This window comes from Schistocerca gregaria, chromosome 1 (assembly GCF_023897955.1).
Source record: "Schistocerca gregaria isolate iqSchGreg1 chromosome 1, iqSchGreg1.2, whole genome shotgun sequence".
Classification (NCBI taxonomy): Eukaryota; Metazoa; Arthropoda; class Insecta; order Orthoptera; family Acrididae; genus Schistocerca; species Schistocerca gregaria.
Genome location: NC_064920.1, coordinates 681,483,752 through 681,510,168, shown reverse-complemented (window position 1 = coordinate 681,510,168; position 26,417 = coordinate 681,483,752). Strand labels below are relative to the sequence as shown.

At 37.8% G+C, this 26,417-nt stretch overlaps 1 protein-coding gene across 1 annotated transcript in view; it reads left to right on the top strand.

Moving 5' to 3' along the window:
• The window catches only part of LOC126302081 (proton-coupled amino acid transporter-like protein pathetic), a gene marked incomplete at its 5' end in the record, with an annotated part of 163,857 nt that extends 138,128 nt beyond the window's left edge, over positions 1 to 25,729 (top strand). The window contains one exon of the mRNA XM_049991721.1: positions 25,188 to 25,729. Coding sequence (XP_049847678.1) covers positions 25,188 to 25,459 — 272 coding nt within the window. The remainder of the gene's footprint in view (positions 1 to 25,187) is intronic.
• Between the last annotated feature and the right edge of the window lie 688 nt (positions 25,730 to 26,417).

The following is a 26,417-nucleotide window of genomic DNA, read 5'->3' as shown; positions in this document are numbered from 1 at the left end:
TGTAACTCACCATATAGAGGAGACACTGCATTTCGGACAGGCACAATGGAAAGATTGCTATACATTTTAGCTAAAAGGTGTTCTTCTGAAGAAGAAAGTGCACACAAACAACTCACACGCACATGACATCTACCTCTGGTCACTGTGGCTGGACTGAATCATAACTGTGCCTGATGGGAACAGTTTTATGGTGGTGGGGATAAAGAAGAGGTATAGAGGATAGATGGGTGATAGCAAGGATGGGTGTAGGAAGGCATAATGCTGCTTATGGGAGCATGGAATGATGTAGTGGGGACATCATAGGGGCTGCTATGTGCAGTGAGATGGTTTTGGGAGACAGCTTGTTAGCGATCATTCCCACATAGAAAGCAGTGCAGTGGTTGCAGCTTAATTGTAGAGCACATGACTACTTTTGATGGGATAAGAAATGACTGTCAGCTGACTGGAGCAGGTGGTGGTGGGAGGATGTATTGGACAGGTCTTGTATCTAGGTATACTGTAGGGGTCTGTGCCCTGAGGCAAAAGTTTGGGGGCAAGGGTGGAAAAAGGATAAACATATTGTGAAGGTTTGGTGGGCCACAAAATACCACTGTGGGAGGGGTGGGAAAGGGACTTTCCTAATTTCAGGGCATTATGGTAGGAAGCTGAAACCCTGACAGGGAATATAATTCAGTTTCTCCATTCCTGGTAGGTACTCAGTCACATGGGTAGTGCCCCTTTGAGACTGGATGGAGGGCGTGTGAATACCACTATGGGAGGGGTGGGAATGGGACATTCCTAATTTCAGGGCATTATGGTAGGAAGCTGAAACCCTGACAGGGAATATAATTCAGTTTCTCCATTCCTGGTAGCTACTCAGTCACATGGGTAGTGCCGCTTTGAGACTGGATGGAGGGTGAGTGAATGGAGAGACAGGACAGGAGATTTGTTTCAGTGCAAGGTTAGGAGGATAATTTTTGTCTTAGAAGACTTCAGTGTCACCCTTGGTGTAAATGGAGAGTGACTGTTCAACACTGCAGATGCAATGATCACAGGTGGCTAGGCTGCATAGAAGGGACTTGTTGGTATAGAATAGTTGGCAAATGTAAAACACAGATATTGCTGGCAGGTGGTATGTTTGATAAGCATGAAGGTACTGCTGTAACCAACCTTGAGATGGATGTCAATGCCAAGGAAAGTGCTTGTTGGGTTGAGGAGGAACAGATGAAGCTAATGGGATCAAAGATGTTGAGGTGCTGGAGGAATGTGCATTGGGTGTCCTCACCCTTGGTCCAGATCATGAAAATTTCATCAGTGAATCTGAACCAGTTGAGGGGTTTGGGGTTCTGGGTGGTTAGGAAGTATTCCTCTAGTAGGTTCATGAATAGATTCACATACAGTGGTGCCATATGGGTGCCACAAATCTGTACTACAACAATTACCCCATTGTGTACAGAAACACATCTCCTGTGTGTTGTCTATCCAGTCACCTACCACCTCCCCCATTCACACTGTCCCACCACAAACTACCTCTCCCATCATGACTCAGTACTACACAGGACTGGAGCAACTCAGTCACGTTCTCTACCAGAATTTCAACTACCACTCAATATCCTTCCCACCAGGCAGGGTTACCTGTGAAGGCAGTCATGAGACATACAAACTAAGCTACAACCACTGTGCTGCTTTCTATGTGAGCATGATGGGTAAATGCTGCCTCTCCACATGCAGCTGGACCATCCAATTGCGATCATATTGCCCAACACACTGTGCTTCTCTTCAGACTGTGACATATGGATCCTTCCTACCAATACTAGCATTACTGAATTGTGAAGGTGGGGATCTCTCCCTGCAGTATATCCTGTGTTCCCCTAACCGACTGGCCTGAACCTTCACTAGTCTCTGTCCTCCAGTTACCTATCTCGTTCTCTGCTCCATATCCAGCACAACTCAGCCTTCTGTTTAACCACCACTCCAAAGGATCCCTTTCACCTTCTCTGCTTCTCTCCTTTTCATTCCCCACTCCACCTGACTGCACCTAGCAGCACCTACACTGCCCCACTACATTCCTGACTGCTTTGACAAGCAGCACTATGCCTTGCCTCGTCCCTCTCGTGTATCCCCCACCTAGGCCCCATGCCTCTTCCTTATCCCCACCAGAGGACTGCTGCTCCCATCAGGTGCAGTTATGATTCAGTCTGGCCAGAGTGGCCAGAACAGTCGTCACTAGTGTGTTAATTGTGCTTATGTGAATGTGAGTGTGCTTTCTTATTCTGAAGAATGTCTTTCGGCTGAAAGCCAAAATCTATAGCAGTCTTTTCAGTGTGTCTGTCTACAACTCAGTGTCTCCTCTATATGGTCACCAGCAACCTATCCTTTTCTTAATACTGTATTTGTAAAATAAAGTAATGTCCTCACTTATTGCACTGAAATCTAGTAACCATCTTTTGTCCTTTGTATAATACAGAGTGATATGGTTAATAATGATGTTAGGTTTGTTGCTGTGGAGTGTCATTTTTGTAGAGCCCTTTTTGTGTAAAATGCAAAGCAGTGATTCAGTGTATAAAGACCAACTCACACTGGCTGTTATGTCATGTCACATCACAGCATGTCAAAACATACCACACTGCATTTCAAATGGTGTCATTCACAATGGCCATCATATCACATCATGTCACATCATAGTTCTGACAACATTTCTTGGAAACAAATTTTTGACAGCTGATGTCATCATTTGCTGTTGATCATGTGATTACTAAGCTCATTTTGTCCTGACATATAGCTATGCTCTCATACTCCATACTTCACTTTGGTGTGCTTTTGCTAGAGAGTGGTTTTGTTGTTGATGTCAGATGTTATTCTACATCTTTGTTATTCACTCTTTGTTAATTTTTTATTTTTTATAGATTGAAAACTGTTTTGAACAGCCAACTGAGTAGAGATCTCATGACATCAATTGACCTGTCATGACATGATATGCCAGGAGTGTGAATACACCCTAACATGACAGTGCCATGAGAGCGAGTATGAATTGGCCATAATAATGCTGTAATTAGGAAATGTGATGTGATGGATTGAGTAATGTGGTAATGAAGCAATGAAATGAAATAATGGAGTACCAGTAGCTAATAGACATAATATGACAATGTCAAAGGAAGCAACAAAATATTAACAAATAAGGCAATAAACAGTTATTGAAGTAATAATGAGGCAATGAAGTGGTATTATGTGAAGCAGCACTGACTGAGGAAGTTGTTAGGGGCCTTGTCTTTGGAGTCATTTAATTCTGTAAATGCATCTTTACAGTCAACAGATTTTTAAGGACAGAATTTAATCAGAAAGCAGACATGAATAGATTATGAAATGAAATTGTGCATAAACAAACATGGTTTTGTTATGATACAACATCTGTGTGAGTCAAGGCATCATAGGAATAATAGATGCAATTTATGATATTTTAAAGAAGGAATTGAATGCAACATTAATATTTGGACAGATTGCTAACAATGTACTGCTACATATTTTATTTTTCACACTATTAAAAATTGCAGTTTTTGTTTTCATCACTAGTAATTTCGAGTAATAATGCACTAAAGAAAAATATACTGATAATTAACCAATGTCAAAATGTGAACTGAATATGTGGTATCCTGAAAGAAATATTAATTTAAGAGACTTTGAGTAAAGTTTGGTAAACCCCATAATGTAGAACTTTATTTCAAAAGAAATATAGGGTTAAAAATAACTACCATCCCCTATAAATGAATTCATGCACAATTATGTAAAAGTTGTTGTGTACAATTGTAATCAATATTTCATCCATAATAGGATTTGTTTCACACTGTTTCAGGTTAAGAATTATGTTGCATTGCTCTATTGTTTATTTTTGCTCTATTGTTTATTTTTCTATGTATCTGAGCATTGAGAATGAGTGAAACCATGGACACTGAGAAAAGTGACTGGGAAATAGACCCATGGCTTGGATATTTGAAAGAAGTAAGCAAGAGTCACAAAAAAAGTGTATGTTAAATGATTTCAGCAAGATTGTGAGTGATTTGCAAACAAATAAATTCTTGAGACTAATGTAAAAAAGTTTTGAAAACTAAATAAATTATCAATATGTGCATTATCTACTACACTTTTCTAGTGAAACAATACAATATTTGTACATCTACTACATAATGTTGATGACCAATGGAAGTTTTGATAGCATACAGATCTTTGATGTTCTGATTGTACAATTAATCTAACTGCCCTTATGTATTATCATTTTGGAAAAGTGTTTCAAAGCCAGTCACCTGCCATTGAATTATCCAGTTGGGGAATTTTTAATATCTGTCAGTATAACTCAACTTGGGAGAAGGGTCTGATCATGAAACAGAGATAGCTGGAATTTCTCATCTGCTCTTATTACATCCCCTAATACAGTGTCTAGAAGAAGTAGTGTAGGAATGTTTCAATATGCATACTAGTTGGTTCTTAAACAATTTTAAAATACTATATTTGACAAGATTAAGATAAGGTAAGTGAAGTATGCCATCTGCATTGAAATATAAAACGTTGATGTCCTTTAAGGCAATTGTGAAATATCAAGTCACATATAAAAAGCAAATGAAATACACTGACAAAGATCAAAATACAGCTTAACAAGCAAAAAATCATCCATTAGAGGCACATACCAATCAGTAATGCAGACTAAAACATAGGAGATAAAAGATGATACAAACTCACCCATGTGGTTCTAGGCACTTCAGTCCGGAACCACGCTGCTGCTATGGCCGTAGGTTCGAATCCTGCCTAAGTCATGGATGTTTGTGATGTCCTTAGGTTTAAGTAGTTCTAAGTCTAGGGGACTGATGACCTCAGATGTCAAGTCCCATAGTTCTCAGAGCCATTTGAACCATTTGAAACTCACCCATATAACTTATAGTTGTTTGTTGTCAGAAACTCTGGAAAGCTTATATGATGACTTTGCAGTCATTCCTGACATGAGCTCTTTGCTAATGTCTTTCATTTGGAAGATAAAGTGGCACTTTATGAAATGGAAAAGTTAGTTTACCAGCAGGGTCAAATTTACTTTCCACCAGCATCCTAAATCACATGTTCCTAAAGTAATTTCATCAGTGCTGTGTAAACACTCATAAAATGTACTACCCTATAAATCTGAGACGGCAGATGGTTTCTTTTCAAGAATAGTTCAACCTGTAAAAGAAAGTTGAAAATCCTTTTGAATGGATAAGTCAAATAAAAATGCCATTTATTGAGTCAAATTCCTTTATGGCAGTTGAGGTTGCTCCTTTTGTGTGAGACATCTTCACACTTCATACTTAACACAGCTCCTTTTTTAGTAAGCTTTTTGAAAAAGTAACCTACTATGTGATAAACTAAACATTGTTTTGGAATGTTGTCTTTATATGGAATAAGAAGATCATTCTCCCAGTCCACTATCACCATTTTGCCTTTAATTTTGTCCTCAGCAGATAAGTTAAAGCATTTGTTTTGTACGTCCATATCCTTAGCACTGTAAAGTATTTGAAGTTGATTCACAGTTCCCGGGTGCAGATATAGCCATCTTAAGAGGGACATACACCACTGTAACATAAGTAACTGCAGAAAATCTACAGTTGATGGATGGTTGTCACATCTTATAGATCTCAAAATCCCAAAATTATGTTCCAGAAGGACTTAGTTGACTTTTCCTCTAATTACGTATTTAAAACCTTTAGACCATAAATACTGAGAAACTTCCAATGTACTCTTTAGCATGACAGAGATTCCATTGGTCTCCTTGAGAAAATGTGTTGTTTTGTGAGCAAAAGGTTTCATAAAAGTCATTTAATATTTTGTATGAAGGGGAATTTTCATAGAGTGAGTTATTTGGATTCTAGACTTGAGCGCACCTGATACATTATAGTATTCATATCTCTCATTGTTTCCACTGCCGCTAAAATTCTCAGGATTAGTTCTGCAGAAAAAGTCTACAAACACACATGACAATATTAGTCCACTATTGCTTTTTGATAAAAACCAAGCTGCAGTGTTAGAAATCTACCTCAGCTACACAAGTGACTGCTGCACAGTCTGTCATTGGGTGCAGCAACTACCATTATGGAAACTGAAATAATGGCACTTCTCCTTCTAAGCAGTATGCCCCTGCTAATAATTACTCCTCTACTAATCATTAATTTCTTTCTTTGACTGTGATTTGATTTTCTGTAACATGTATACATGGTGTCTGCATGAATCAAAACAGTTATTAATTACATTAGATTCCATTCAGCTTTATTATTCCAACTACTGTTTCAGTCAAGCTGGCTGGTAATATGAAATTAATTTTTTTTTAAACTTCATGTATTAAAAGGCATGTTTAATCCAAAATTCTACCAATTTACAAAGTGGGGAAATCATTTTTAGCTAGCAGATAGATTTGATGAAGATGATAATGCCCACTAGAAAGATCAACTACCAGACTTTATAGTAATATATTTTGATTTTCCTGAAATTAATTAACAGTTAATTAATGTGAAATTTCAAACATACCTAGATATTTCATGGCACATTATCCTTCGTGCTTGTTAGATTTCAACTCTTCCCACCAAGCTTTTGTTGCTCTAAATTTCCTGGACCAATTGATGCCACTCACAAAGCAATTAAGCCATTCACTAAGAATTAGATAAAATTGGTGTAAATGATTATAAATCTACACTCCTGGAAATTGAAATAAGAACACCGTGAATTCATTGTCCCAGGAAGGGGAAACTTTATTGACACATTCCTGGGGTCAGATACATCGCATGATCACACTGACAGAACCACAGGCAAATAGACACAGGCAACAGAGCATGCACAATGTCGGCACCAATACAGTGTATATCCACCTTTCGCAGCAATGCAGGCTGCTATTCTCCCATGGAGACGATCGTAGAGATGCTGAATGTAGTCCTGTGGAACGGCTTGCCATGCCATTTCCACCTGGCGCCTCAGTTGGACCAGCGTTCGTGCTGGACGTGCAGACCGCGTGAGACGACGCTTCATCCAGTCCCAAACATGCTCAATGCGGGACAGATCCGGAGATCTTGCTGGCCAGGGTAGTTGACTTACACCTTCTAGAGCACGTTGGGTGGCACGGGATACATGCGGACGTGCATTGTCCTGTTGGAACAGCAAGTTCCCTTGCCGGTCTAGGAATGGTAGAACGATGGGTTCGATGACGGTTTGGATGTACCGTGCACTATTCAGTGTCCTCTCGACCATCACCAGAGGTGTACGGCCAGTGTAGGAGATCGCTCCCCACACCATGATGCCGGGTGTTGGCCCTGTGTGCCTCGGTCGTATGCAGTCCTGATTGTGGCGCTCACCTGCACGGCGCCAAACACACATACGACCATCATTGGCACCAAGGCAGAAGCGACTCTCATCGCTGAAGACGACACGTCTCCATTTGTCCCTCCATTCACGCCTGTCGCGACACCACTGGAGGCGGGCTGCAAGATGTTGGGGCGTGAGCGGAAGACGGCCTAACGGTGTGCGGGACCGTAGCCCAGCTTCATGGAGACGGTTGCAAATGGTCCTCGCCGATATCCCAGGAGCAACAGTGTCCCTAATTTGCTGGGAAGTGGCGGTGCGGTCCCCTACGGCACTGCGTAGGATCCTACGGTCTTGGCGTGCATCCGTGCGTCGCTGCGGTCCGGTCCCAGGTCGACGGGGACGAGCACCTTCCGCCGACCACTGGCGACAACATCGATGTACTGTGGAGACCTCACGCCCCACGTGTTGAGCAATTCGGCGGTACGTCCACCCGGCCTCCCGCATGCCCACTATACGCCCTCGCTCAAAGTCCTTCAACTGCACATACGGTTCACGTCCACGCTGTCGCGCCATGCTACCAGTGTTAAAGACTGCGATGGTGCTCCGTATGCCATGGCAAGCTGGCTGACACTGACGGCGGCGGTGCACAAATGCTGCGCAGCTAGCTCCATTCGACGGCCAACACCGCGGTTCCTGGTGTGTCCGCTGTGCCGTGCGTGTGATCATTGCTCGTACAGCCCTCTCGCAGTGTCCGGAGCAAGTATGGTGGGTCTGACACATCGGTGTCAATGTGTTCTTTTTTCCATTTCCAGGAGTGTAAATGTGTCACCTGCACTTGTAAATTAATTATTCCCCGTGCCAATGCATAAGATGATTCCATGAACTTCTGTGTTTTCGTAAGCCACCAAATATTTTGTAAACAAGGTTACTGTCAAAACATGCAGTCCATCTGAATTAGCAATATCTAACATAACCATTTTTATAACAAAATAGAGTTTACAAAGTCATAATATATTCATATGTCAATCTTTATACATCTTACCCCATCCCAAAATAGTGAATCTGTGACTGGAAAGCAATCAAGTAACACCTCTGTAACATATTCATGAGAGTCCAAGTTTGTAACATTGCACTGTAAAATAATCAGCTCCCAGTATTGTTCACTCAAGATGTATGTGTGACTCAACGCATTAACTTTGGTAAAGTATGACTTTGTACAAACTTGTTTTGAATGTGTGCATTGTTTCAATACTGCTCGTATACAGCCATTGTCTTCTGTTAATGCTGTGCTGAGGAAGGACTGTGACTTCATAATGTGAATATATTGTTAAGATCATTTTTGTGTGTAGTAGAGTGATGGTACCTACTTGCAATTAATGTTTTATTTGAAACTGGACCCAGTCATCATTATGTTTATGGTGATAACAAGTGTAGAAAAAGCCAAATTACTTGAAAATTTGTATAGTGTAGATTATTAGCACAATTCCTGGAAATTAATTTAGAGTCATTCTACAAGACTTTGATCATTGAGGGTACAATACCATAAAGAGTTAAATATTATCTCTTTGGTCACAAAATGATAGTATTTACAGACCATAGATCCTTAACTTTCCTTATGAATTGCACACTGAACCACAGACAATTAATAATGTGGTTATCATTTATTCAGCAGTTTGATATTGAAATCAGTCACATCAAAAGATTAGACAATGTACTAGTAGATGCTTTGTCAAGTTTACCTTTTGGTTTAAAAGAAATAAGGAAGGAAACACAAATACATGAACATCTAACAATGCACTTTTTGAAGGGAATTAAATGTGAAATGAAAGTAATAGAAGTTTGTAAACTATTATGAATATTCGAAAATGAAAATTAATTTTTGAGACTTACCTAAGTCTTAATTAGAAAAATCCGGCTGTGAGAAAGTATCAACATTTTATGTGGTGCATTGTATGGTTTTTATTTAGAAGAAGACAGGGGGAATCACTGAGCAGAAAAATTTGTTGGGCTGAAAACTGTTAGAAAAGTTGAAGGACACAGCAATTTGCAACAAAATGATCACAAAAATAAATGAGTGTGATGTTGTGATAAATGCCAAAGGTGAAGGTGAGCAACTTTAATAGTAAATGGTTAATGTTGAACATTTTACGAAAAAATGTTTTTAAATTTGCACCAATGGATTTATATAGCCTCCTATCTGCTACAAAGAGTAATGGGAAATATATGTTACTTATACATCATGTATTTCCAAATTTTGTGATGTTTTATGATTTAAGGAGAGTTACTGTTAAGAAGGTTTGGAGAAAAATGGAAAGGGATTATTTTATAGTGTTGGATTTTCTAGAGTAGTTCTACCTGACAACAATGTTCAATTTATTCCATGGATTTTTAAACAAGTAATTGAATACTATAAAGTAGCAATAAAATATTTTCACCTTACCAACCAGCTATTAACCCTGTAGTAAGATTTATGAATGAGATTAGACATTTTGCGGGACTCCTTGTAGTGCAAAGTACAGTTCCTGGAAGAATTATTTGACAGACTTTGAAGATCTGGTGAACAGTACAACACATAAGACAGTGTATTTAAGCTATGTGAAGTAATGAAGAGGAATCAGGTACCAAATTTGTTAACCAAGAAAGTACAGTTTCCACCTAGAGATGGTCTCGGTGTGTTTGATGTGAAAGGTCAGCTAAGAATAAACGATCACAAACAAGCAGAAGCCAGAACAAAGAGACGTTATCAAAGGATAAAACCTGTAGGCTCTGCAGTTGGAGATTTGGATCTTGTTAAGGAAAAGGAAAAATCTCCAGAAATCTGTTTGGAAATAGGAGAGCTTAACTGTTGTCAGAGAAAGCCAGTCTGAACTCTTAATGTCATAACTGTCCAAAGACTAAAAAGGTTTTGCCAAAAGGCATGGAGAAGATGTGAAATTCTATAAGAAATCTGTAAATATTACTTGAAATACGTTTTTTTAATATTTTTTTCTGATTAGACATATTTTTGTATTATTTGTGTAAGTTCAGTTTTTTGAGTGTAATGCCATGCCTCATGGGTAGATAAATGCAATGAAAAGTGAGAGATTTGCAAGTGAGTTAATGTGCATGGGTAGTCCTTGTCTTAATTTTGTTCATATTTCTTTTACAGCCAAACATCAGTTTGGGACTATTTAAATAGTCATTTCTGTTGCATTATTTATGATAATTTTCTAAACTTTGACCAGTATATTATTGTAAACCTTGCATTCAGAATGATTAATCTGTGGTTGCTGTAGTTTATGAGGACATGGCTATTTTAAACTTTGCTGAAGAATATTATGAAAAGGAAAGTTGCTATTCACCATATAGCAGACACACTGAGTCGCGACTTAGCATCTCTGCTATATGGTGAGAAGCAACTTTCCTTTTCATAATATTGTTACATTCTATCCTGGATTTTCCATTGTTTAAACTTTATGGAAGAGGGGATTGGTAGTGAAGTGTCTCTGAGATGAGATAATTATGACGATAACTGTAGATATTTGGATGTTATTGTTATTAACCTTCTTTGTGGAATTTGAAGAACATATTTTTCATTCTAGTGCTCAGTAATATTAAAATAATTTGAAACTAGTAATGCTGTTGTTGTTGTGGTCTTCAGTCAAAAGACTGGTTTGATGCAAGTTCTTCATGCTATATTATCCTGTTTAAGCTTCTTAACTTCTGGGTAACTACTGCATCCTACATCCTTCTGAATCTGCGTACTGTTTTCATCTTTCAGTCTCCCTCTATAATTTTTACCTCTCAAACTTCTCTCGAGTACTAAATTTATGATCCCTTGATGTCTCAGAATATGTACTGTCAACCAATCCCTTCTTTTAGTCAAGCTGTGCCCATTATTCTGTTGTACCCTATTTCAAAAGAGTCTATTCTCCTCTTGTCTAAACTGTTTATCATCCATGTTTCACTTCCATACATAGCTACACTCCAGACAAATACCTGCAGAAAAGACTTCCTAACACCTAAGTCTAATCTAGATGTTAAGAAATTTCTATTTTTCTGAAATGCTTTTTTTGCCATTTCCAGTGTACACTTGATATCCCCTCTACTTTGGCCATCGCCAGTTATTTTGCTGCCCAAGTAGCAAAACTAATCTACTGCTTTAAGTGTCTCATTTCCTAATGTAATTTCCTCATCATAACCTGATTTAATTTGAATACATTCAATCATCTTGTTTAACTTTTAGTGATGTTCATCTTATATTCTCCTTTCAAGACACTGTTCATTCCATTCAACTTTCTTCCAAGTCCTTAGCTGTCTCTGAGGGAATTACAATGTCATCAGAAAACCTCAAAGGTTTTTGTTTCTTCTCCATGGACTTCAATTCCTATTCCAAATTTTTCTTTGATTTCCTTTACATCTTGCTCAATGTACAGAAACCCCTGTTTAAGAAATCTGGTATTCCCCCATTACCATGTGTATACATTATGGAAACCCTTTTGTTCTTTAAATTAAATGTAATAGGCAAGGACTGGAGACTACAAAAAAACTGTGATATACATGAGCACTTTACCAGACAAAACAGAAACTTACATATGACTCAAATCAGCACAGCAATGTGCCAAAAAGGTACTTTTCACATGGGAGTTAAGCTTTATAAGAAACTTCCTGAAAACATAAAAGCTATCACTGAGGTCAATACATTTGGAAAATCTCTAAAGTCATATTTACAGCATCACTGCTTCTACTCCATTGAAGAATATTTAAATTTATGAAATGTGTTATATAAATACTTACTTACGTGTAAAGTGTATTATTGTAAGCTTAAATATGTATGCCTTGAAATTACTTTCAGCCTAACTTGACTTGTCCAATGTCTTATGCACAAGCTGCTATGTAGACAACAGGACCAATAAAATACAATCTACAACACCCGGGATAGGCTACAACCCTGTATTACTCCCTTCTCAAACATGTGCCTCAACCCTTATGACTGCCATCTGGTTGCTGTGAGAGCTGTAAAAAGCCTTTTGTTCCCTGTATTTTACCCTTGCTACCTTCAGAATTTCAAAGAGATTATTCCAGTCAACATAGTCAAAAAGTTTCTCTAGATCTACAAATGCTATAAATGTAGGTTTGCGCCTTTCCTTGACCTATCTTCTAAGGTAAATTGTAAGGTCAGTATTGCTTCACATGTTCTTACATTTTTCTGGAATGCAAACTGATTTTAACCTATGGTCAGCTTCTACCAGTTTTTCCATTCTTCTATAAAGAATTCATGTTAGTATTTTGAAACCATGACATATTACCCTGATAGTTTGGTAATTTTTGCATCTATCAACAACTACTTTTTTGGAATTGAAATTTCTACATTCTTCTTGAAGTCTAACTGTATTTCACTGGCCTAATACATCTTGCACAACAAATAGAGAGTTTGTCATGGATGGCTCTTCCAAGGCTATCAGTAGTTCGACAGAATCTCATCTACTACTTGGGCCTTGTTTCAACTTAGGTCTTTCAGTAATGTGTAAAGTTCTTCTCGCAGTATCATATCTCCAATTGCATCTTCATCTATGTCCCCATCCTTTCCCATAATATTGCCTTTAAGTTTATCTCCCTTTTTATTTATTCATTCTTACTCCATTGATCCAACTGTGATAAACTCATAAGGATATAGAATGTGTCAGAAAACAATCTATATGTAGATAGTATTAAAGCAGTCAATAATACAAAAGTAATACTCCATGTTTGCATTATGCATGTGTTGTAAGACTGACAGATTACAGCAAACATTAGACACAGAAAGCGAAAAACAAATACAAAACCAATGAAAGTAACTATGAATGTTACACATATGCATGGTATCTAAATCATTGCTCAAACTTACACTATGGTATATCAAACTCAAAATTTCTGTTTCACAGATGTATTAAATTTTTTCATTGTGGCTAAAAAACTTTTCCAAATGTTAATATGACCTTTCCATCAGAAACTGCTTCAGATGCACCCTAAAAGAGCACTAGTTATCAAATTTTCTTTTAATATCTGGAGGGAGATCATTAAAAACTTTTGCACCAGAGAACTGCACACCATTTTGAACTGTAGTCATGTTTTTACAATCATCATGGTAACTGTGCCTTCTCCTAGTATCATATCCATGTATTCACTATTTCATGTATAAAACTCAGCATTTTTGGTGATGAAACATGTAAGAGAAAATATGTATTGGGAACTAACAGTTAGAATTTTTAGTTTCCAGAAAAGATGTCTGCAACTACATCTAGAGTATATGCTGCTCATTATTCTTACAGTGCATTTTTGGGCCAAGACTATTTTCTTTGTTAGTGTTTGATTTCTCCAAAATATAATACCATATGTTAAAAGAGAATGGAAATATCCATAGTATGTTACTTTCATTGTGTATATATTTCCACTCTTGGAGAGAATGTGTAGGGCAAAAATCAGTGAGCTAAGTCTCTTCTGAAAATTTATTACATGATGAGACCAGTATACCTTGCAGTCAATTACAATACCTGAAAGTTTTTTTGTTTTTATTGATTGTCCCATACTTCACAGTTATCTAACTCATCCTCTACTCTACTGGGGTGCAGGGGAACAGTAGCAAAGCCATAGACATATTTTGATTCATTCTTCATTACTAGATGGGCATTCTATTAGTAAAAGGGCGAATGGCCTTTCAGACCATGATGCACAATTTTTAACACTGAAAGGCTTTAGTAGTCAAACAAATGTCACATATAATTACAAATTATGTAGGGAAGTTAATCCAACAGCAACAGAGGGTTTTTTAAGAGTTGTCAAGGAACAAGAGTGGCAGGATGTTTATAGTGCCGATAACATAGATGATAAATATAATGCTTTCCGTAACACATTTTTCGTGTTGTTTGAGCGTTGCTTTCCATTAGAACATTCTAAACGGGGTACTAGCAGTAATAGGCAGCCCGGGTGGCTGACTAGTTGGATAAAGATATCATGTAGAACAAAGCAGGAATTACATCAAAATGTTAGAAGTAGTAACAATCAAGCTACAGTAGGCTATTACAAAGAGTATTGTAAGATGCTTAAAAATGTTATTAGGAAGGCAAAGAGTATGTGATATGCAAATAGAATAACTAATTCAAAGGATAAAATTGAAACCATATGGTCAGTTGTGAAGGAAGTGTTTGGTCAGCAGCACAAGGTCGACGATATAAATTCAGTTCATAATATAAGTTTTCATTCTGCATGTGTGAAAGTTTTACAGTGTGTAGATACATCCTTCCCGCTTACTTTCAAACTTAGTTCAACCTGTTCCCATGAGTGGTGCCGTCGCAGCATGTCTTCAAGATGGCTGCTACACTTGACGTGCTGTGCTGTGAAAACGAGACAGTGGGAAACATCCACAAGAGGTTGAAAAAGGTGTATGGAGATGCTGCTGTTGATCGCAGTACAGTTAGTCGGTGGGCAAGCAGGTTACGTGATGAAAGCGGGCACAGCAATATTGAGGACTTTTCCTCGCAGTGGCAGGCCTCGTACTGCACACAATGTGCAGAGAGTTAATAAATTGGTGACTGCTGACAGACGCATCACAGTGAACAAATTGTCACGCTATGTTGCGATAGGGGAAGGAAGTGTTTGCAGAATGCTGAAAGTGTTGGCGTTAAAAAATGTTTTTACCAGGTGGGTTCCCAGGATGTTGCCAGTGGCTCACAAAGAAACAAGAAAAATGATATGCAGTGAACTTTTGGAACAGTGTGAGAATGGTGGAAATGAAGTTCTTGGAAGAATTGTGACAGGTGATGAAACATGGTTCCATCATTTTTCACCAAAGACGAAGAGGCAACAAGTGGAGTGGCATCATGCATATTCACCCACGGGGGGCAAAAAAAAAAGTGAAAGACTCTCTTTGTGGAAAAAGGATTGAAGATGATGACTCCCTTTTGCACGCTGCGAAACAGTGGCTCCAACAGGTTGGTCCAGAATTTTAGTGGGTATACAGGTGCTGATTCCAAGATGGCATAAGGCAGTTGAGAAGGATGGAATTTATGTGGAGAAATGAAAATATTGTTCCTAAAGGACATATGTATACACGGTAAAACTTTCAAACATGTAGAACAAAAGATGGATTTTTAAAAAACTAGTTTGCATTTATTTTGGAGTGACCCTCGTAGATATATGTTCAGTATTTAACAGTCATTTTCTGGGCATTGCTGATGGATTAAATACCAATTTAGTTTTTACAGGGAATCATTTAACTTTCTTGGTAAATGCCTTTCCAAGATTGATGTGTGAAATACTCCTTTGTGATACATACAAGGGGGACATTGAGTCATGAATTAAATCACTGAAGACTAAGGACTCTCATGGTTATGAAGGAGTGCCTGGCAGAATATTAAAGTACTGTACTGCACATGTTAGCCCTGTATTTAGCCATATTTGCAATTTTTCCTTTAGGAAGGGTCAGTTTCCTGAACAATTAAAGTACTCAATAGTAAAGATACTTTATAAAAAGGGAAAAGGGATAATGTAGATAATTTTAGATCTATTTCTATACCATCAGTGTTTGTTAAAGTGATTGAAAAGGCTGTGTATGTAAGGATAATTCATCATTTTATATCACATGATTTGTTATCAAATGCACAGTCTGGCTTTAGAAGTCATTTAACAACTGAAAATGCTATATTCTGTATTTTCTTTGAGGCACTGGATGCGTTAAACAAAAGGTTTTGAATGCTAGGCATATTTTTTTTATTTAACTAAGGTGTTTGATTGTGTTGATCACAAAATGTTGCTCCAGAAGTTGGACCATTACAGAATATGGGGAGTAGCTCATAATTGGTTCACCCCTTAACTTTAGCAACAGATAACAAAAGGTCATTATTCACAATGCTGAGAATGGCCACTCCTGTTCCTTATTTATATAAATTATATGCCTCTAGTATTACAGGTTATTCTATTTCTGTTTGCTGGTAGTAAAGGATGTTGTGTGCAACATTGGCTCATTTTCAAATAGTGCAGTTCATGATCTATGTTCATGGCTTGTAGAAAATAAACTAATGGTAAATCACAATAAGACTCAGCTTTTACAGTTTATAACACACAATTCAACCAAACCTGTCATTTTAATTTCATATGATCAATGAAACTGAACAGTTCGAACTTCTAGGTGTTTAGAAGGTTAGTAAACTGTCCTGGAAAGCCCAAAGACTTAATGCTGCCATTTTTACTATTCGAATGGTATCTGAAGTGAGTGATCGTTCAACACAAAAATTTGTCTACTTTGCTTTTTTTCATTCACTTATGTTGTATGTTATTGCATTTTTGGGGTAACTCTTCCCATTCTAAAAGATTATTTTTGGCTCAGAAATGGGCAGTTCGGGCAATAAGTGGAGTAAGTTCATAAACCTCTTGTCGACCTCTGTTCACGAGTCTGTGTATTTTGACATTGGCCTCTCTCTCTCTCTCTCTCTATATATATATATATATATATATATATATATATATATATATATATAATAGAAAGAAACCTCCACATGGGAAAAATATATTAAAAACAAAGATTCCAAGACTTACCAAGCGGGAAAGCGCCGGCAGACAGGCACATGAACAAAACACACAAACACACACACAGAATTACGAGCTTTCGCAACTGGCAGTTGCTTCGTCAGGAAAGAGGGAAGGAGAGGGAAAAATGAAAGGATGTGGGTTTTAAGGGAGAGGGTAAGGAGTCATTCCAATCCCGGGAGCGGAAAGACTTCCCTTAGGGGAAAAAAAGGACAGGTGTACACTCGCGCACACACACACACACACACACATATCCATCCGCACATACACAGACACAAGCAGACATATTTAAAGGCAAAGAGTTAAGGGCAGAGATGTCAGTCGAGGTGGAAGTACAGAGGCAAAGAAGTTGTTGAAAGACAGGTGAGGTATGAGCGGCGGCAACTTGAAATTAGCGGAGGTTGAGGCCTGGCGGATATCGAGAAGAGAGGATATACTGAAGGGCGAGTTCCCATCTCCAGAGTTCGGATAGGTTGGTGTTGGTGGGAAGTATCCAGATAACTCGGACGGTGTAACACTGTGCCAAGATGTGCTGGCCGTGCATCAAGGCATGTTTAGCCACAGGGTGATCCTCATTACCAACAAACACTGTCTGCCTGTGTCCATTCATGCGAATGGACAGTTTGTTGCTGGTCATTCCCACATAGAAAGCATCACAGTGCAGGCAGGTCAGTTGGTAAATCACGTGGGTGCTTTCACATGTGGCTCTCCCTTTGATCGTGTACACCTTCCGGGTTACAGGACTGGAGTAGGTGGTGGTGGGAGGGTGCATAGGACAGGTTTTACACCGGGGGCGGTTGCAAGGGTAGGAGCCAGAGGGTAGGGGAGGTGGTTTGGGGATTTCATAGGGATGAACCAAGAGCTTACGAAGGTTAGGTGGACGGCGGAAAGACACTCTTGGTGGAGTGGGGAGGATTTCATGAAGGATGGATCTCATTTCGGGGCAGGATTTTAGGAAGTCGTATCCCTGCTGGAGAGCCACATTCAAGGTCTGATCCAGTCCCGGGAAGTATTCTGTTACAAGTGGGGCACTTTTGGGGTTCTTCTGTGAGAGGTTCTGGGTTTGAGGGGATGAGGAAGTGGCTCTGGTTATCTGCTTCTGTACCAGGTTGGGAGGGTAGTTGCGGGATGCGAAAGCTGTTTTCAGGTTGTTGGTGTAATGGTCGAGGGATTCAGGACTGGAGCAGATTCGTTTGCCACGAAGGCCTAGGCTGTAGGGAAGGGACCGTTTGATATGGAATGGGTGGCAGCTGTCATAATGGAGGTACTGTTGCTTGTTGGTGGGTTTGATGTGGACGGATGTGTGCAGCTGGCCATTGGACAGATGGAGGTCAACATCTAGGAAAGTGGCATGGGATTTGGAGTAGGACCAGGTGAATCTGATGGAACCAAAGGAGTTGAGGTTGGAGAGGAAATTCTGGAGCCATGGGTACCAGGATGGCCCCCTCGTATGCCAACCTATTTATGGGTCGCTTAGAGGAAGCCTTCTTGGTTACCCAAGCCTGCCAACCCAAAGTTTGGTACAGATTTATTGATGACATCTTCATGATCTGGACTCACAGTGAAGAACAACTCCAAAATTTCCTCTCCAACCTCAACTCCTTTGGTTCCACTCAAATGCAAAAATCTTTGCAGTGATCCACTCACTTTCAAATATAAACTGAAGAGTTTACTCATGGGTTACTCCTTCTATTCTGTCAAAGAGTTCTTTGAAAAATTAAGCTGATTCTTGTTGTATTGTTGATTGCATTTACTTAAACTTATGGATTGACTTTTTTTGGGTTCATAAACATGTTATTTTTATCTTTTATTTCTTTTATGTTGTTATTTCATGTACTGAAACAGTCCTTGATCTTGGAGATTTGCTTCTCAATTTGGTCCTAAGTAACTTGATGTGTAAATAAATAAATAAATCCTCAGTTTTAGCATTTGCAATGAACTGAATATAGTTAGTCTCATAAAAGTGCAAGACTCCATTGATGTTAAACCATTTCATTAAATCGCTAAGAATATTATTAACAGATTCTTGAAGACCCTCACATGTATGACCACCAATCATAATGTTGGTGACATCTGTAAAAATGGTATGAAAGCAGTGTAGCTTTGTACATTGAGGTAGGTCGTTTATAAATATGAGGAATTGTAAAGGACCAAGAATGAACCCTTGTGGCACTCCATATTTAAGGGTTCTCGAATTAGATAAAACCAGGTCACTATGGATCTCATCACTACTATCTATTACTACTGTCTGCTTTCTACCTTTGAAGTATGATTCTAACCTCTTATTTGCTACACCACTTATTCCTAACAGGTCTGCTTTCTATAACATCATTTGGTGGTTTGCAGTGCCAAAGGCTTTTGACAAGTCACAATATAATCTCATTGTTACCATTTTGTCATTAAGTGAATCCAGAATTTAATTTGTGAAAGCAAAAATTGCTTGTTCAGTTTACAGACGCTTTTGGAAAACAAACTGACTTTTCCTCAGAATGTTATATTTATCTAGAAGCTCCAAAATTCTCATATACATAAGCTTTTCTAGAAGAATTGAAAAAGCAGTTAAAAGAGAAACTGATCTGTAATTTGTGACTTCAGTTTTGTCACCTTTCTTGAAAAGGACTTTTACAACAGCATATTTGAGTCTGTCAGGCACAGTTCCTTGTTGCAAGGATGCATTGAAAATGTGGCTAAGTACATCACTAATAGAAGCATAGCTCTGCTTTAGTAAATTATTACAGATATTATCTACCTCGGTGGAATACATATTAGTGAGAGAGATGATTGTTCTTTTACTATCAGATGCCGTGACAGGTCTGATATGAGTTTTACCTATATGTTTGAGTATAGTCTTTTGCATAAGACTCAGAACTCCATTAACAGAACCCTTACAGCCTATCTGTTATGAAACTGACAAGAAGTGGTTGTTGAAAATGTTGGCTATGTTTTCAGAATTGTGTACTAGATTTCCTTCATCTTTAATTTTGAATTCTTCAAAATTTCTTATGGTTTCCTTGTCTCCCTTCCAACATTATTCCAAATAATCTTAATTTTGTTATGAGAGTTATCAATTTGTTGCTTGTAATACAATGCTTTTGATTTTTGTATTATTTTCTTTAGTATCTTACAGTATATTTTATAATAGCCAGTTTTCATTGTGTACTTAGACACTCTAACTGCAATGTAAAGTTCCCTCTTTGTTTTACAAGATTGTTTAATTCCCTTTGTGATCCAGGGTTTGTTCGGTGATGTACCAGTATTGCTTCTAAAAAACGTTTTTTGGAATACCTCTTCAAAGATGGCCGAGAACTCATTTATATCAAATTCAGCATTAACCTCCCCTGTATACTGGGATCCAGTCCATCAGGTTGAGTCATTGTTTAAAGGCTTCGAGTGCAACACTAGTTGTTGACCTAATATATTTCCAGGTGCAGATTAATTTCTTGAGAGGTGTACTGTCATGCAGAGTGAAGAGTTGTCCATCGTGGTCAGAGGGTCCATTCAAGGCAAAGGTGACAGTGAAGTTACAGTGCCTACTTAAATCTATAAATATACTATCTATCAAAGTCTGTCTCTCAGGTGTGATCCTAGTGGGAAAGTCCACTACTGGAATAAGGTTATATGAATTCATCAGAAGTTGTTTCTATAATTTGATGATGTTTTCAGTTAAAAAGTCTACCTTAAAATCCCGCAGAATTTTTAGAAAATAAAGTAGATAACAATAATTCCATTCGAACCAAAAAGACCCTAATGTTAGCTCCAGGTACCCTGTAAATAGCCAGTATTATTATTGAGGAGCTATCTACTGTAACTTCTATTGGACAGACTTCCTATAGTTTTTCTCAACAGTATTTCTGTGAATCTATAGATCTAAATATGATATTATTTTTTTAAAAAAAATATCTAGATCACCTCTTTCATTTTTATCCCTAGAGTAGTAGCTTGCAGTGTTGTAGTTAGAATCTAAATGTACTAAGTTAATGCCATTTGTGACATGATGTTCCGTAAAGCATAATATTTTAGCATAGTTTATACAATTTCTGTCATTTATATTAACTGATAGCCAATATATTAACTGATAGCTGATCTGCTTTGCTGCCAAGTCCCCTAATATTTTGATGAATCATATACAGGTTAGACTTGTTTGTAGAGGGTCACTTATGTTGGATGCTTCTTGTTCTTTGTATCTGCAGTTAAAAATTCTTTCAGACACAATGGACACAATAGTCTCCGTCTGCTTGCTGTTCCTTGTTGATTCTGCTTGGTTGTTGTGTTTACTTCTATTGCCGCTGGTACCTCTTTTTCTTCTGCTGGTGATGTTATGCCTAAAACATTCTTTGTTTATTTGTTGAGTGTGGCTTGATCTTCCTGGTGAAGACCAAGTGGTGAAGTTATTTTTGGAGCTTGCAAAATTTGTGCTTCATTCACCTCCATCCTTATTGACTTGTGCATCTGTTTTACTATTTTACTGTTACTTTCTGGCCTACTGGGTTTAAACCACTCCATAATTGATGGCTTTACTGTTTGCTACTCGCCAAAAATACTTTGTGATTAGCATTCGATTGCCACTTGCCCTGGGTCCTTCATTGACCCATGAAATACAAGTAAATGATTTATCAGCAAGTAGCTCCTTTCCTGAGGCATTTGAGCTGTATAGAACCTTCATTCCAAAATGTTTATGTCTATAACATCAACATTCGGGAAATGAGTACATATTTCCATGAAACTCCTATTGCGACTCTAATTTTGCAGTTCACACATGACCAACTTCTTAAATCATGATGTAGTGAGAGTATTGTACAGACCCTATGTAAACTCCTTCCATCTTTCAACTTCCCCATTTCTGCTTGGGGCTTGTTTTCCATCTGAGCTGCTTCTTTTTTTTCCAAAGGTCCCTTTAATTTTCCTTTAGGTGGTATTTGTCTTTCCCGTGGTGAAATATGCTTGTATTCCCTTTCACCTGCTTCTTTTGCTGCATTTTCATATTTTCTCCTTTCATCAGTTAAATTCAATATCTCCTGTGTTATCCCTGGATTTATACTAGGCTTTGTGCTTTTACCTATTTGATCCTCTGCTGCCTTCATTATTTTATCTCATAAAGATCTCATCTTCTACTGTATTCCTTTCTATTGTTCTTGTCAACACTTGCCTAACATTCTCTCTGAAACTCTCCTCAACTGCTGCTTCTTTCACCTTATCCAGGTCCCACCTCTTTAATTTCATCCTTTTTTGTAATTTCTTCAGTTTTAATCTTCAGTTCACAAACATTAAATTGTGTTCAGAGTCCATGTTTGCCCCTGGAAATGTCTTATAATTTAAAATCTGATTCTGAAATCTCTCTCTTACGATTTTATAATCAATCTGAAACCTTCTGGTGTTTCCACGTCTCTGTAATAGTAATAGAAAAGTAATATTGAATAATTTTATGTGTATTGCAGAAACAAATACCTGGGAAGCAGCAAATTTAAATGTTTGTTGTGTAGAGGTGAATTTAATTTTTCTGGTGAGTGCTTCACTTCTGTTTACCTATCATGTATCTGGGAAGTTGCCATTTTTAATGTTGTGTTTGTAATTTAGAGTATTTCTTTTATGAGTGACTTAATTTTTGTGTAATTTTGTCTGAAGATAATGCTTTACAAATTGTATGAATGCACCTAACACAGGAGATGTTCCTTGAAGAATCAAGTTGAATTTTGGTATAGATCACTGGAGAAATGTAAATGGAGAGGAGCCATTCAAATTGAATGTTATCAAAAGTGATCAAGATCATGTCCCTTGTGAGAATAACATTGCAGGTAAAACTGAATGAGGAAATGACATGTCACACTGGAGAGCCTTTGAGAGCAGCACAAAAGTAACATATGAGAGATAGTGCCCAACAACTGCCGAGAGGTTGAGAATGAAGTGTGGGCTATCAACGGAAAACAGAGGAAGAGACAAGGGATGTGCATGAAAAGTGAGATAGCCTTGGTTTTGAATATAATAAGGGTGTTAGTTTTTGAGCGGAGGGAAGTGAAGTACGATTTGATTTTCACAACATGGCAACTGTAGCTAAATTTGCAGATGTAAAATAGTGCCAATCTGCTAAGATTGAGATTGATTGTTAATGATTGTAAGCCAGTCTTCCCATTTTTGCTGTTACATTATACAATGTAATAGAATTAACAGTAGAAATGTTGTGTCTTAAATTTATTTTCCACATAACTATCTTTAAATAGTCGGGAGGGAGGGAGGGGGAAGGGGGACGAGGGGATGTGGGTTTTGGGGGAGGGGGTGGGGAGTCGTTCCAGTCCCGGGAGCGGAAAGAGAAAGACTTACCTTGGGCATAACGTGCGGATGGATATGTGTGTGTGTGTGTGTGTGTGTGCGAGTGTATACCTGTCCTTTTTTCCCCCTAAGGTAAGTCTTTCCGCTCCCGGGATTGGAATGACTCCTTACCCTCTCCCTTAAAACCCACATCCTTTCCTGATGAAGCAACGGTTTGTTGCGAAAGCTTGAATTTTGTGTGTATGTTTGTGTTTGTTTGTGTATCTATCGACCTGCCAGCGCTTTTGTTTGGTAAGTCACATCAACTTTGTTTTTAGATATGTTAAACAATATGAATACGTGTAATATTCAGCTTTTGCTATTACTATATATTGTAGACAATCAGCATCATTCCAGCATGCTCACTGATACTATATACACTGTGCATCAGTCTGACTAACAATAATTTCTCGCAAGGTGACATTGCAATTGCCTGGAGGGGTTCATATCAATAGTCTGCCTTGATGTTGAAAAAGTGTGCAGTACACTATACTCACTCCATAGGTATACATTCCCTATGGAATGTACAAAGAAAAATTATGAAAGGGCTTACTAATTGTATCAATGTCTCTGTCTTTTATCTTCCGCTATACCAAAAGAAATGACGGGATGAGGAACATTTTGTGGAATTTAATATACTTAACTATTGTACAAAATAATAACCAAAAGAAATATTCTTGTTAATAGCTGTGTATTTTAAACCAATGGTGTCTCAATTTCATTACGTCTATTTTGTCACTATATGCTAGATAAAACAAAATATGCCTTTCTAATATTGCAGCAATTGTAACACATGCCAAATAAACAAGACTGTTTTGGTGCAAATGGTCATTTTTATCTGCCTCATTTACATAGATGACATGACAGATCATGAAGTACCAGTATCAAATATATAAAAGTTTAACTGTTAGGAAATAGTTTCACACTTCTTTCATATGCTCCAGTTTCTCAAGCATGAAATCAAAATCATAGTAATACAAAAATGTTATATAAATCTGGAATCATCATATTCTTTCATGTAATTTGTGTAATGTCCCTGTTCCTTCTCCTTCCTCTTTCAAACAACTTTGTCATCATTAATTCTATAACTGTTCCTGCCAATGTCAAAACTTTTTATCTGGTTAACTGCACTAACCCTGCCAGAATCACTTGTTATTCTCTGGTTAGGCGTTATTACCTGTTCATACAATGCATTTCCATCACTGTTCCAAGAACAGAACTTTAGTGGCTGCTAACCAGGGACTGTACAATGGCCCCTAGTAGTGTAGCGACCGGGCAAAAATTTTTTGTCAAAATTTCATTTTCTTGGCTACAATGAGAAGATTAATAATTAATCTTTCTTACCTGTTAGTCATTTATTTCCATTCTAGTAGTCTGGATCCACAGATTTCACTAATAAGTGTAACAGTGCTGATCATTCACACACACAATCAGCCACATAAATAAACAATTTTGGCATTCACCCATTTCGGTTTATTCTGCTTCGCTCATATATCCCCATCCCCTTTAGTCTGCAGGAAAGTTTTTTTTTTATTATTATTTCTCGATGTGACAGGAAGTCCCTTGGTGGAGACATCATGTACACTATGCACACATTCAAAAATCAACTTATGTTTCTTTCAGATATCAACTTAGAATGTGTTCAATAATCAACAATCAATAGACCAATGTACACTGGACGCTAGGCGCTTTCTGAAACAAGGCATTTTCTTCAAGAATATGAATTTGGCATTCCCTAAAATTGCTGCCTGGAGCAGATACCCCAGTTTCCTCCCCTCCGCCCCCCCCCCCCCCCCCATGATTCATTTTAAAGGGCTCCACAACTCATTTCACATCACTGAATGTCCTCCTCCATAAATAGATCTATGAAACACAATTGTCAAATGAATGAATAAAAGGAAAGTGGTATGTGTGGAGAACATGTCCACTGATTCACTTATAGGATTCTGTGTGGCTAAAGTGGCCATTGTAAATGAACCAAATTAAAATTTTGTTAGCACACAATCTAGAAATTTCGATTTATTATTTTAATTTCTGTTTTTGTTCTTTTCCAGTTGGTCTGGCAGTTGCAGTGCCCACAATAGGGCCATTCATTTCACTTATTGGTGCTCTTTGCATGTCTGTACTTGGTATCATGGTACCAGCAGTTATTGAAGTTGTTACATTCTGGGATAGTGGACTTGGACGTTTTAAATGGCTACTTTGGAAAAATGTGTTGGTGTGTGTATTTGGATTAATGGCACTTATGTTTGGTACCTATACAAGCATAGAAGACATTATTCAGGTGTATACGAGTGATGAGAAATTAAGGATTCTCCAAAACTGAACAATGACTTCAACCACTTCAGAGATGAAGATAAGACATAATTCAAATGTTACATGCATCTGCAGAATATATATTGCAGTTTTTGGCATGAGAGATATCCAATGAAGCTGAAATGATTTTACATTCTTTTTTTAACTTGTGCAGTTTATGTCAAACATCAGTGATTGGGGTAAATGCAGTTTTGGAGCAGTACCAAAATTGCTATTCATTGATTTAATAAATAAGAAGAAAGGAGGACTAAGCACATAATAAGGGTGCTTGTGCATGAGATGCATTATTATTGAAACAAATGTAATAGTTGTCTGTTTTTAAATGAAGTGATTTAAATGCAAAAAGATTTTTAATATCTCAAATCTAGCTTATTTTAATATGCACAATTTTATAGTAATATACTGTTATGTTTTTAAAGAAAACACAGTTAAAATATTAATTTTTTTAGCTGTTACATTTTGGTAAGAATCTAGGATATGAGTGTGCCATTAGATAATGTGGTCCACAGAGCAGTAGTGTCAGGGATTGTTATGAATGTGCAACTTCTGGTTCTAAGTGACCACTAAGAAACCAACAGACGATGTGTTTCATAGCAATGTATTATATAATTGTTCCAAAATGTAACTACAGTTCATACAATATATTCAGCAGAAAGTGTAGTTTTAATCCTAAAAGCTTTTAACTTCTGCTCAGCATAGAAGACATTATTCAGGTGTATACAAGTGATGAGAAACTAAAAATTCTCCAAAACTGAAGAATGACTTCAACCACTTCAGAGACGGGTTAAGCATACAGAGTATGCGGCAACATATAAGTCTGAGGTGCACTTTCACAAACAGAGAAAAATCTTGTACCTATACAGGTGAAAAATACTTGACATTATAACAGAAATCTTGGACATATACTTTTCTGCTCCAAAGCTATATGGGAAATGGTTCTGGGATTATTGCACATTTAATCAATTATT